The sequence below is a fragment of the Hoplias malabaricus genome, chromosome 4 (assembly GCF_029633855.1).
Source record: "Hoplias malabaricus isolate fHopMal1 chromosome 4, fHopMal1.hap1, whole genome shotgun sequence".
Taxonomy (NCBI): Eukaryota; Metazoa; Chordata; class Actinopteri; order Characiformes; family Erythrinidae; genus Hoplias; species Hoplias malabaricus.
In genome coordinates this window covers 41,214,384-41,228,757 of record NC_089803.1, presented here as the reverse complement: position 1 = coordinate 41,228,757, position 14,374 = coordinate 41,214,384, and the positions used below count along the sequence as shown (strand labels likewise).

The following is a 14,374-nucleotide window of genomic DNA, read 5'->3' as shown; positions in this document are numbered from 1 at the left end:
TAAACGCTGTTCTTCTGAAGGTAAACATTGAACATTGAACAAGCAACAGATTAAAAATCCAGTTTCACTGATTTTTCCCTACAGGATTATGGGAAAACCCAGCCACAAATCCACAAATCTGTCCTTTTAGAAAACACATCCTGTCTGTGTAAGAACACAATAAATTGATTCACAAATAAATCACCCAGACAGAAGTTAGGTTAGGAGGACATTTATGCATTCGACATATCTTCTGTAATTAAAGGTATTATTAGGGAGACTGCAGTAGCACATTAGTGGTTAGAAGATTTCAGTTAGAATTTGATGGCATTAAGCCACCAAAACATTCCAGTTGTGATGTTGGTGTTCCTTTCATTCCGAGACCATAAAGTCACTGTTCCACAGCCTTATGCCAGGGGCTATATTACCCTAAACTCAAAAAGAGAGAGAGTGAGTGAACCTATGAAGGTTTGTCTTTAACTGATTTGGGCTACGTTGGAGGCTGGTAGTAGGGTGGTACAGTGAGACTGCTGAGTGGTAAATGGTCTGTTTCTGATCCAGTGAACAGCAGCTCAGGGTTGTTAGAGCTCCAGAGCCGTCAGCTGTGACTAAATGGTGTCCTAAGACAAATGAATGTCACTCAAAACACAGTCCTGTCCTCACCCTTCAGTGTTAGGATGGCAGCATTGACATGCCCCCTCATTTCTCTACCTGATTAATTCAGTGCTCAGGCATTCAGCGTTCCCATTTCAATCTGAGGCTAAAACTCAACAAATGGCGTATCTCATTTTGCACACGCATTATAAGTGCATAGTTTATTTTCAGATGCTTTGATCTTTGCAGCCTTCTGATCATGAGATTAAAGTCTCTGAATGATCGAATTGCTTTCCCCGTGTTTTTCAAAATGCAATTACAGTTTTGTTTCTCATGAGACACCCTTACTCTTTTAAACATGTTGGAAATGGTTTCATTTCTGTGCCTTTGCCATTGATGTTAATGATCAAGATCATGTTCATTAAGCAGTTTATTATCTACATGCAATGTCTAAACACAACCCACAACCCACTGCAGCAATCAGGAGTTTACATAGCTCCGAAATCATGATCCATACACAATGAAAAATATAAAGCCCCATCTTTTCAGACTAATTTTTATAATTTGATTTAATCAGGAAAATGAGTTGATGTAAGAATGTATGGATGGATGGATGAATGTATGAATGGAAGAATGGGTGGTTGGATGGGCTAGAGGAGTGGTGTGTAGTGGTGTGTATTTTCAGGTGTGTAGATAGATAAGCAGATAGACAACTAAATGGATGGACATATAAGTAAATGAAACAAAGAACAGAGGAGTAGATGCAAAGGTGGATGCATAAATAGTTGAGTAGATGGAAGACCAGACGACTTCATGTATTGGATGGGTAGATGAGAAGAATAATATATGGTTAGATGGAGCGATGGAGGATTTAGCAGATGGATTGATGAGTGGCGCTTTTCCACTGGATGGAACCTACATGACTCTACTCGACTTGCCACAGCTCTTTTGCTTTTCCACTGGCCAAATCTGGTACCTGGTCCCAGGAGTTGGGTAGGTTTTCAGTCCCAGCTCGCTCGGGGTTCCAATCGTGCCGAGTAGGTACTAAGTAAGAGTATTTTAGGGGATGGATGGCTAGATTGGTTGATGGATTTATTTGTGAATGATAGACAGTGGAGTGGATGGGTGTATGAATAGACCAGTGGATTGTGATAAATGTAAATTTAGGCAGTAGATAGGCAGATTAGCATGGATTGATTAATATTTATAATGACTGAAGATGTGGATAATTGTATGGACAAATCAATGGAAAAAATATATATATACTAAATGAAAGAGTGATAGATGGTGATTCTGTTTGTGGTGTATCCTTTCAGGAGGTGGAGCTGTGTCGTCTGAACAGTCAGGAGAAGCTGGGGCTCACTCTGTGCTACAGAACGGATGATGAAGAAGACACAGCTATCTACGTCAGTCAGGTGACCCCTTCTCCTTCAATCCAAATATCCAAGAATGAAAAGAGACAGTTGTTTGCGTTCACCAAATAAATACACACCAAGCACAGAAGGAAGCGAGCATCTGCAGCATATTAGCTGTCACATTTCATTTAACCTGCAAACGCACTGCAGTTCCAGATATGAATACCATCAATGTTTGTATTTTCACACGTGCCCCGCAGAAGAGGCTTATGAACTTATTATTTTTCTGCCTGATTATTTCCTTGGGCCTTGAAATGATCCCTGTTCTCATTCTCATAATTTCGATGATGAAAGAGATATGGCACATGCTTATCAAAAAATGGGAAAAACAGAGGAAAACAGGAAGTCACAGTGCTATTATATAATACACTGTATAGCTACAGTTCATTCTGATTTTCTTCTAAAATCAAGGGTAGTAATAGGGAATTAATCACCCTCTGCGGTAGTAATAGCTTCTGCTCTTCTGGACAGGCTTTAGACTAGAAGTTGGAACATTGGTGTAGGGTTCTGATGACGTTCAGCCATGGGTGCTTTAGTGAAGTAAGGTTCATATATTGAATAATTAGTTGTTAATTATAATTAGTACCCCAAATGTATTGGATATGTGTCCAAACAGAAAACACCGGTCCATTGCTCCAAGGGGGCCTTATAACCCTCTAGCCTGCATATGGCATTGAGCACTGTTAAAGTAGTTTCATGTGTGGCTGCTCAAGAGATGCTCCTATGCATTTTTAAGAAGATTTTACCAGTGTGCACAATAAAAGATTAAAAAGATCATACTATGTGTACGATGGTGACACTTAAAAGCAGCACTAGGTAAGATTTGGTATTTTCGCTCTTGGGCTCCCTCTACAGTTGCTGTAGACTATAATCCACTTTTATAGCACTATTACTGAAATCAAAGGTGGGGGAGGGGGAGGGGTAATAGGTTGTTTCTTATCCTCCACCAAAAGTTACATAGTGCAGTTTCTGTAGTGCTGAATCTGGAGTAGCTCAGGTAAAGATACAACATACTGTTGCTTTAATGCGGCTGAATTAAATGATTAGAAGATATGTGGAAAAAAATTAAATGCTATAGTGTTATTTAGATCTAGGAGGATATTGCCCATGCTTATCAAAAATGAGGACAAACACAGAAAAACAGAAACATGAAAGTAGAGAACAGAGAAGCTGTATTATACACTGAATGATCACTGGATTAGGAACACAACACAAACTGCCAACACAAACTGCAGCAACACATGAGCTTCTGTCTCTGAGTTTACATCCACAACTTTGAAATGAATGGACACAGTGTTTAAAATGGTCCAGCAACACTGCTGTGTCTGATCCACTCATACCAGAACAACACACACTAACACACCACCACCACACCAGTGTCACTTCACTGTTGAGAATAATCCACCACCCAAAGCATACTTGCTCTGTGGGGTTCCTAACCATTGAAGAGCAGCGTGAAATGAAAATAAGAAAGTATGCAGAGAAACAGGTGAACTACAGGCTGTGATTGTAGAACTAAAAAAGTGCTCCTCTATGGTCAGTGGAGCTGACAAAATGGACAATGAGTGCAGATACAAGGGAGGTGTTCCTAATCCAGTGATTGTTCTGTGTATTGCCTTTGTGAAGGTCTTGCTACTGTTTCAAGCAGCGTCAGGTTGGAAGCCTAACACATCAAACCATCAAATGAATTCAAGCCAGTAAATGAACCCAAGCAGAGATTATGTGCTCCAGTCAGGTAATTAAAAGATAAGCCACGGTTCTGTCTGATGCCACCTTTTTGTTTCAAAACAGAGCATCCACCGAGTAAAATGGAAGATGGTTCATTTGTAGTGTTTCAGTTTTTTTTTCTGTTCTTTTTCCAAAGTCAGAAGTCTAATTATCTGCTAAGACAGAGCCATGCATGGAGAGAGGAAGTGAAGTCTGAAATGCGATTCCCGCCCCTTCCCTTTTCTGTGTTTTAATTGATGATTTTAATTGCTCGGGAATGATACCCCTTCTCGTCTCCAGCGGCAGGCAAAATGGAACGTTGGGCCCTAGCACTGTTTTCTACACATTAGTCACAAACAAAGGAAAGAATGGATGAGGGGAATGCATCCCAGTGGAAGAACTTGTCTCTTGTTGAGCACGGAGAGCTCACTGTTGCAGCTCAAAAATCTCTCTGAAATATGTAAATACAGCGCATCTTACATCAAAAACGGCTTCGGCTGCACCTAAAACACATTTTTTCACTGCTCTCAGATCCCAGGCAGAAGGCACATCGTAAACAATCTACCAACCTACGGAAATATTCTATTTATACACCTCTAAGGGAGAGAAGAGGGTGGGGGGTATGCTAATGACCTCATTAAAAATGCATGTATGCATATGATGTCTGTGTCACTGCTTGCGGGAGGTTCTCTGGTTTTCTCTGGTACGCCTCAATTTTGCCATACCTCCTTGATGATGTTTATAAGTTACAAGAACACAAACAGGAGCTGTGACAAAGGACAACAATGGCAAGGTCCTAAGCACCTCAGCTGCGATGTGCGAAAACACGGATTTCTTATTCAAATCTGGAATTGCACCCTAAATGAAGAGTGACAGCAAGTAGGTTTCGTTTTCTTTCATCACTCTCTGACCTTGATTTTCATTTGTTTGAGGAAAACAATCAGGTGTCTCTGTCAATTTTTCTTAAATCTTAACTAGATCAATGCACAAAGCATCAACAGAGATATTTTGTTAATAAAAAGTGATATTTCATAACTGAACATGAAGCCAGAGCTATGTTTATGGTGAACATGAGGGGTAGTAGCACAGATAAACACAGAAGTAATCCAAATGCTGTAATGAATGGATGAATGAATATTCCAAATGCTGTGTAATACCTGTCTAATTCACCAAACATCAACGTCCCTGAAGGTGGTAATATCCCATATATACAGACCCTTAAAAGCGACACTCACAGTTTTAATAAAACAAAAAAAAAAACCTTTTTTTACAATTTAGAGCATTTGAACCTATATGAATTCAGCATGGGGCTCAGTCACCCAGCTCCAGGAACCCGGAGGTTGTGGATTCAAGTCCCGCTCCAGGTGACTGTCTGTGAGGAGTTTGGTGTGTTCTCCCCGTGTCTGAGTGGGTTTCCTCCAGGTGCTCCGGTTTCCTCCCACGGTCCAAAAACACATGATGGTAAGTGGATTGGTGACTCAAAGGTGTCCGTAGGTGTGAGTGTTTGTCGCCCTGTGTTGCTCCACCATGACCCTGAATTGGATAAGCGGTTTCAGACAATGAATGAGTTCAGCATTCACTAGCTCTCCAGTCAGTTTGGGTATTGAAAACTGATCTATTGTGAACCACCTTAAAAGATGCAGTGCTTCTGAATGTAAATAAACCTGAGACAACAGCGTTTCCCCACAATCAGAAAGAACATTTTGCATTTAAGTGTGGACAGTGGTGAGATAAACTACTGTTATGGGGTATCTTCTAGGTTGGACCCAACAGCATAGCCGCCAGAGATGGACGCATCAAAGAGGGAGACCGGATTTTACAGGTAGGCCTTCTAATGTATCAGTGGAAAATGTTTGCTTGTAATGTGTGTACAACACTATATATAAATATATAATGTAGGTGCTACTTGTATTTGTCACGGATCACGGGGCGGACTGACAGAAGCGGACGCACTTGCTAAAGCACAGAAAGTTTAATTATAACGAAAGATATAACAAAACAACGACAAGCAACAGTAGAAACAACACAACACGAAATGAAACTAAACTAACACATAGACAGACTAGACTGGGGAGCGAAACGGTGAAAGGAAACGAAACAACTGGATTTGAAACTAAAGTCAAACTGCAGAGACAGACAGATAAACTAAATAACACGACTGATAAGACAATGGACAAAGGAGAATAGGAAATTAAGCGACGACGGAGGAAACTTCGGAGACAGACGGAAACCGACAGATAACATGACTGACTAGAATGAGGAACACGGAGAAATGTGAAAAGTGAAATGAACGACAAACAGGACGTGAAACAAGAGGGCTTAAATACTGACACAAACGAGACACACCTGGACAGATAACAAGGAGGACGGGTTAACACATGACACTGGAGCTGGCACAGGAGAGGGCACGGAAAACATGACAGACTAAGACAAGGAACCATGGGAGACCGGACTCAGGAGCTGGGGACATGACAGGAGACTGAAAAAAGGGAAAAGGAGACAGAACTTGGGATTGGAATGAAGCTGGGTACTGGGACTGGACATGAGACAAGACAGAGGGTTGAAACGGTGGCTGGACTGGGGGCAAGACAGGTGATTGAACACTGGACGGACACGGGGACAGGACAGTAGACTGACAAAGTGGGGTGACCGGAGACGAAACAAGAGACTGGAGCAGACTGGACAGGACGGGAGTGGACACATGAGACTGGACAGGCAACTGGACAGGGTTTTTGACATTGGACATGACACTGGATGGGAAAAGGGACTGGACAGAAGACGAGACAGGTGACAGGACTTGAGACAAGACAGAGGGTTGAAAGGGAGACTGGACTGGAGACAAGACAGGTGACTGAACGCTGGACTGATACGGGGACTGGACAGATGACAGGACTGGGTGCTGGGAATGGACGGGAGCAGAGACTGGTGACGAGACAGGAGACAAGACACTGGACCTGACAGAAACGTTAGACTGTAAAGGGGTCTGTGACTGGACAGAAGACAGGACAGGTGACATGACACTAGACTGCAACGGGGACTGGACTGGAGACGGGACAGAGGGTTGAAACAGGGACTGGACAGGACTAACAGGGGACTGGACATGAGACAAGACAGAGGGTTGAAACGGGGACTTGACCGGAGACGGGACTTGAGACTGGACAGGGGTTTGAAACAGAGACTGGACAGGGCTGACAGGGGACTGGACAGGTCTCACAGGAGACTGGACTGGACTTGACAGGGGAACAGGGACCAAGACATTCAGGGGGACAGACACAAATACAGTGACAGGGACTGGGACAGAGACAAAGGCAGACAAGGGCACAGGGACAAGGACAGAGACAGGAACCAGGACAGGGACAGACAGGGGAACCAAAACTACTGGTGGGTGCCCAGGACTGGCAAATGTCTGTGGGGCAGTCTGAGGAACCAGCCTGGGCACAGTTCTAGGGATCGACCCCGAAGTCCTTGGGGCCTTCCCACGGACACGATCAGGAGCGGCCGGGGCCACAGTCACGGGGACCGAAACGGCCGGAGCCACAGTCACGGGGACCGAAACGGCCGGAGCCACAGTCACGAGGGCCGAAACGGAGACAGGAGCGGCCGAGGGAGCCACGCTCACGGAGACAGGAGCGGCCGAGGGAGCCGCGCTCACGGAGACAGGAGCGATGGGTGCCGCCATCACGGAGACAGGAGCGGTGGGTGCCGCCATCAAGGAGACAGGAGCGGCGGGTGCCGCCATCACGGAGACAGGGAGACCTGCGACGTCGTCCATGGAGACAGGGGAACCTGCAACGTCGTCCACGGAGGCAGGGGAACCTGCGACGTCGTCCACGGAGGCAGGGGAACCTGGACTTCTTTTAGCTTCTCGCTGGAATAATCCATTGAGTCTCGAATCGAGTCCTCTGTAGGAGGGAAAGGAACCGCGCCGGGCCTGGGCTGGAGCCGTGGACTCCATTCTGATGCTGTTCTTAAAGCCTCCTCCACTGGATATTTAGGGCTTGTTCGAAATGGAGTCCGGCGAATAGCACCCCTCCTTACAAAGTAGTCCGAGCTAGCTGCGTCCATGTATGGGTCGTACATTCTGTCACGGATCACGGGGCGGACTGACAGAAGCGGACGCACTTGCTTAAGCACAGAAAGTTTAATTATAACGAAAGATATAACAAAACAACGACAAGCAACAGTAGAAACAACACAACACGAAATGAAACTAAACTAACACATAGACAGACTAGACTGGGGAGCGAAACGGTGAAAGGAAACGAAACAACTGGATTTGAAACTAAAGTCAAACTGCAGAGACAGACAGATAAACTAAATAACACGACTGATAAGACAATGGACAAAGGAGAATAGGAAATTAAGCGACGACGGAGGAAACTTCGGAGACAGACGGAAACCGACAGATAGTCTAGTTACTATTACATACTTTACACCAGTGCATAACATAGGCATTAAACACATCTACAATTAAAAGAAGTTTTTTTTAACTCTTTGAATTTTTTCTGTGTCGTCAAATGGCTGCCTCTAATAAGTTGAGTAGTTATATACTGAATTTGCCTAACTAATGCAATTTATTTATTTATTATTTTAAATCCTTTGGCAACCCTTTAAAGTAGTATGGGCTTTAACAGCTTTTATTCTGAGTTCCTCAGTACCACTGAGTCATACTGCACTTGAATAAATTTTCTCAGCTGCATGTATCTCATGTCTTATGACAAAATCCTGCAACTGTTTGCAATGCCTGACTCCAAAGCTGTCAAGCATTCGAGAGTTTCACTTTCACTGTAAAATCAATGCCTGTTAATGTAGTTAGTTCAATAAATATGCCATGTGTGCTGTTTGGTATATAAGTCATTTTACATTGTTTATTATAACAACTTGATGAAAAAAGACAAGCTAAATTCTATGAGACATTCCTGCTGAAATCGCTCAGTTGTACATTTGAGACGTTCTGGGTGTCAGCACACTGTGCTTGCAATGGATTGCAGCTGTTTATTTTTCTAAATGCATGCTACACTCCACACACAAAAAAGACTGAAATTCTTTAACATCTCTTTCCATTAATCAGAGGGAAAACAAACAGGGACTCTGTTATTACTCCTGAGAAAAGGAGTTCAGGAATCTCATGTGTCTCCTCTTGAGTTTTATTGGAGTGGTCAGAAAAATCTCACACTGGGCTCAGATTTGCAGAGATAATAACACTCATTTTCATGTGCAGCTGAACTAAAGCCAGGAGCCCAACTATTTTTCATCTGACATTAAGAACCTCAGTTTTGAAATTGTGTATACCTATCCTCATTTTAATCTGAGCTAGAAGTGTCTCATATCTCCTTTTGTCTCCTGAGCAATCAGTGAGCAACTTTTGAGTCATAAAATATAAGGTGAACATAAATATCCAGGAAAGCCGAAGGTATATGTGACATAGGAGGAAAGACATGGAAAGAGGGAGGGGCAGTATTGTTACCTTGAAGGAAAATGAAAAGACAGACTCCTTTTCTCGCTTTTCTCCTCCACTCTTTGGCTAACTGTCTCTCCCCACCCCATTATCTCTTTGTGACAGTCCCATTACTCTGTAAAGGAAGAGATGAACGCCACCTGTCAAGGTTTAGTTAATTGTGTGTCTGAACGTGTGCTGCTGGATGCTTTTATGAGCGCTCGGACTCCTGGGGCTGAGGTGGCTCCCTCCGTAATCGATGCACAGCCACTTTTCCTGTAAATATATAATTGACTGTGGCTTCTTATCTCAGGATGGGGGCTGTGTTAGTGTGTGCCTTGGTGTCTGTGACTCAGTTTGTGTGTGTTGATTTGCGTTATGTTGAGTCTTTGTTCCACTTTCGTCATTTATTTGCATATTACTGGTAGTCCATCATTATTTCTGTGTGTGTGTGTGTGTGTTTGTTTGTTTGTGTGTGTGTTTCCAGATAAATGGTCACGATGTACAGAACAAGGAGGAAGCTGTGGCTCTTCTCTCTAATGAAGACACCAGGAATATTGTATTATTGGTTACCCGGCCAGAGGCACAGGTGAGGGTATTTAATTCTATTTAATAGTCCTTGATACTTATAGGTGAAGTTGCCTGTACATTTTGAGTCAAATTTCTATGTGGCAGAACTGTTTTTTTATATTCAGTGTTTTTCAAAAAACTAGACTAGTTTGTTTAGTTCTGAATCACAAACAGGTCCTATTCTATTACCCAGTGTTTTTTGCTGTAGAGATTAAAGAGGCTGCATGTGCAAAATAACATCAGTTTAAGCAAAAGCGGCACCTTAAATTCAAAGGATTTATTCATTAGAATGTGGATCTGTGTACTTGAGAACATATTCTTTATGGTATACCACATGGGTCTGTACTAGGACAACTTTTATTTTGATAGTTCATGTTCGGATTTGGTTGAGTAACATTTTTTAAAAATTATGTTTATTTTTGCTCTTTTAGCATTTATGTTTGTATATTTTATTAAACATATTCTGTGTTCCTTAAATTCTGTCATATATTTGTCTCACACTGTTTCATTAACACTGCTCTGGCATTTTATTTCACTATGAAGCCTTGATTATCCAGACTTATGCAATCTCATATACAACTTGCCTGCTTTCATCACACAGAGTTACAGTCGTTTAGCATGCAAATGTTAAAATGAATGATCCTTTTTAAAAGTGTTAGGTTGTATCACACTCAAAGCTAGCACCATTTTCATCCAATATTTATTAACATTTACCCCATTATGCTGAAGAAACATATAGTGAATAGCTTAAATCATCAGGGCCTGCAGTGGACTAATTATTAAATTAGTGATTGTCTCCTCTTCCAGATGGATGAAGGTTGGTTAGACGAGGAGCACCATGACTTCCTAGAGGAGCTAAAGATGGAGATTCTTGAGGAAAGAAGAAAAGAAGATATCTTTAAAACAGCCAAATGTGAAAAGCAAGTAAGTAGAACTAGTAAATAAATCCAGGCAGATATTTCAAAGAACCCAGACTCCAGCGGAACCCCTCCCCCTTTTGTGTCTCTTTGCAGTCCAACATACCAGAGGAGGAAGCAGCCACCTGCTCCTCCAGCCTCCAGGACAAAGACAGTGGGATGGGACATGGTATTGAGGAACACTCCGGGGCTCAGGTCCAAATAAGGACTCCAAAACGCACTCAGAACCAATGGGAGTCAGTGTCACATCTGGTTCACACAAACCCAGCCAACGAGGAGCTGAGCCAAGAGTGTGAAAGTGGTGAGGCTGGAGTGGAATGCGACCGGTTCCAGCAACTTCTGCAACTGAAGTGCCAGATCCGGAATGATGGCCTTGTGTACCGGCGCAGCAGCACTATTGAGTGCAGCCTGACAGAGCAGGCCAGCAGAGGAGGGGTGGAGCGGGAGCTGCGCATGCTGAATGAGGAACTACGGAGCATTGAGCGCAAGTGCCAGAGCATCATGCAGGCCCATCAGCTGCGCAGGAACAAGCGGGACTCACCGCGAATTGACAAGGACAGTTTGACACACCGGGCCAAGCTGGAAGACATCAACGAGCAGCCTGAGAGGGTACAAGGTGAAAAACTGAAGGACAAAGACAGCTCGAGTGCATACAACACAGCAGAAAGCTCACGCTCCACTCCTTTGGGTACCGAAGGATCGCCGGACCTCTCTTTGCAAAGGCGACTCAACCAGATCAATCAGAGAAACTTGCGTAGTAGTAATGTAATTAATACCCAAGGGGTCTCTTACGGTAGCCCCTTAACCTCCCACAGTTGTCCAGCTTATAGTCACACCTTGCCGATACATAGTAACTTCAATTTCGGTAACTCTTCTCAGGCTATCTCCACTCCCCCACTGCAGACTTCCATCACCAGTCCTGGGTCACAAGGTCCAGGCCAGGCCCTGTCCAGCAGCCTGGAGCAGAGTCCCAGCAACCCATCTGAATCAGACCCAGCCCTTCCAGCTGATGACGAGCGGCAAGATCGGACGAAAAGCCGAAGTCGGACAGCCCCAGGACGTGGGCACCCCACTCACCACTCAAACCCCAGTCACTACCAGGGTTACATGCAACTCCTCCAGCAACACTCCTCCTCCTCCCTGGAATACTCACAGAGCCAGCTGAGCTTGCTGAGCCTTCGTGGCCGACCCTCACCACCTCAGTCGGGTAGGCTGGAATGGAAGGTAAAGGTCCGGGCTGATGGGACTAGGTACGTAGCACGGCGTCCGGCTCGAGATCGAATACTACGGGAACGGGCCCTTCGGATCCGCGAGGAGCGTAGCGGGGGCATGACCACAGATGATGATGCAGCAAGTGAGCTAAAGATGGGACGCTACTGGAGCAAGGAGGAACGCAAACAGCAGCTGGCACGGGCCAGAGAGCAGCGCCGCCGTCGAGAGTTTATGCAGCGCAGCCGGCTGGAGTGCCTGAAAGAGGCTGCTGGAACTTCTGGCACTGAGGTCAGCATCCTGGAACTGAGCCACAAGAAAATGCTGAAAAAGCGCAATCGGAAGATCTTGGACAACTGGATGACCATTCAGGAGCTGATGAGTCATGGGGCCAGATCGCCTGAAGGCACCAAAGTGCACAATGCCTTCCTGTCTGTCACCACAGTGTAGAGGTCCAAATTCTGAATCGGTGATTTCTAACTCTGGTTCTGGAAAGGCCATGCCTATATTTCACTGATCAGGGTGAACAAGGAGTACTCCAGGGAGGGCAGGACGTACTCCAGAACTAGTGTTTCCTACCACTGTTCTGCACTGAAGCTCTGTCTTGATTCTGTGCTATGATCTTTTGTACTCTTTCCAAATGTTTTATACTGTACAAAATGAGATATTTTTCATGTGTTTTTGTATGACACTCCAAACGGACCATGTTTTAAGTAAGACGTAACTGTGATTAAATGTTGAAACTTTTTAAAAGTGTATTAACTGGATGTATTTGACGACTGCAGACCTCTTTTTTGTTTTGTTTTTTAACACGTGTATAAGAATGCCAGTTGAAATAGTTTCAAACATAACCATACAACATTTGGCACCTTAATGTTACTGCCCTTTATACCATCCTGTGTGTTTTTTAAAGTACTTGAATTTTCAGTATGGCTTTATGCGCCACTATTCAGCTCTTCAAATACAGTGTAAATAGACATTAGACATTTCTTCCTTGTTATAAGTGAAGTTCTTTGAACCTGAATGGTTTACAAAGATCAAAGGATTTTTTCACATGGTATTTGATGATACCGTAACATGCAGTATTTATGATCATCGTCCATTATTCTGTAGCTACTGTATATTAATTATATACAGTATATTTTATGTCTGAAAGTTCTACACCTTATTACATCTCCAATGCCAAATACAGTAATTAGCTGTATTCCAGGACAACGGTAATGAGACATTTCTGAAGCTATTTTAAAATTTTCCACTGTTGTTGTGCCTAAGGATTCTGGTGCTTTCCACTGTCTGAAATGACTCATTTTCTACTATACATTGTGGTGAAGAAATGTGCATTTTTTTGCTAACTTATTGATCCTCCAACATTGCTATTTACCATGTAGATGGCCACTTAGCAGCCAGGTCAACATGCTCTACTTGTTCAAGTGTGCTACTTGATAAAAAAAAGATCTAATAAATTATTGCTATAAAACAACTTCTGATATTGTTTTCTGTCCAATTTTCAAATTGATCTGTTGCAAGTGTGATCTACTTCAAGTCAATCATCTGTTGATTAACTGCTTGAGCTGATTGAGCTTAAGCACTGGCAACAGAGCACCTTACAGCATCCCAATTATGACCTGAAGAGTTGACAACTTTGACATTTGCTGTATTCTAGCCCCTGCAAAAAAAGGCCATGCCTGTCACTATCATCAAACTCACCTCATACCCTACAAATTCAATCGAGTGCGGCTGTCTTTTATCATGAAAGGGATTCCCCAATCGGGGAGCCCGTTCTCTCGCTCATTATTTTGGTTTAGAATGGATGAAAGTGTGGAAGCTTGGCTCTCATGAATTCTTAAAGGGAAGTATCGCTAGCAGCATCAGTGAAGTCTGCCTCCAGCTGAAATCACAGCATATATCACATCGATAAAATACTGGTGTTTGTTGGGTATGATTTGGTGGGCTTTTTTTTTTTGTTTGGCTTTTCTTTTTTTGACAGGACACTGTCATGGGTAGCAGTTTTGTAGATTATCAGCTCCCATAAGAAGAATACCAGAAAGAGGTTTGACTCTCTGTGAAACAGCTGCTAAACATTAATTTTCGCAATTTCACAATGGAGAAAAATTCACAATGGAGAGATTTTGTCTCTGTTATTCAAGGCCAATTTAGCACAGTTATCTACAATCCAGTATCCACTTGTGGCCTTTTTCACAGTTTTACCAAATGAATTTGTAAGATACACGGGTCTGATTCAAGTCTAATGTTTTACATGCATATAGTGCTTTTGTGGATACTTGATGCATGCTATATTCCTTTAAACATTACGGAGTTGCCTCAACACACATCAATGAGCAGAATTCACATGGATATGTGTACAGCAATCAAACCATTTTGGTACACTCATCACATATTGGTGATTGGGTAAAGAGAAGATGAGAGGGAATGATTCTGCTCATTTATTTGAGGATGGGAATGATTAGGAGACCATAATTGGCCACAGTACTAGATTTAGCAGGACATCAGGGTAACACCCGTACACTTCTCAAGGAAATGCCCTG

At 43.2% G+C, this 14,374-nt stretch overlaps 1 protein-coding gene across 1 annotated transcript in view; it reads left to right on the top strand.

The window, feature by feature from the left end:
• pdzrn4 (PDZ domain containing ring finger 4) overlaps positions 1–13,212 on the top strand; it is a 64,870-nt gene extending 51,658 nt beyond the window's left edge. Inside the window, exons 4-8 of the mRNA XM_066669160.1 lie at positions 1,890–1,988; positions 5,455–5,517; positions 9,620–9,721; positions 10,510–10,626; positions 10,716–13,212. Coding sequence (XP_066525257.1) covers positions 1,890–1,988; positions 5,455–5,517; positions 9,620–9,721; positions 10,510–10,626; positions 10,716–12,278 — 1,944 coding nt within the window. The 3' untranslated portion in view covers positions 12,279–13,212. The remainder of the gene's footprint in view (positions 1–1,889; positions 1,989–5,454; positions 5,518–9,619; positions 9,722–10,509; positions 10,627–10,715) is intronic.
• Positions 13,213–14,374: the final 1,162 nt, after the last annotated feature.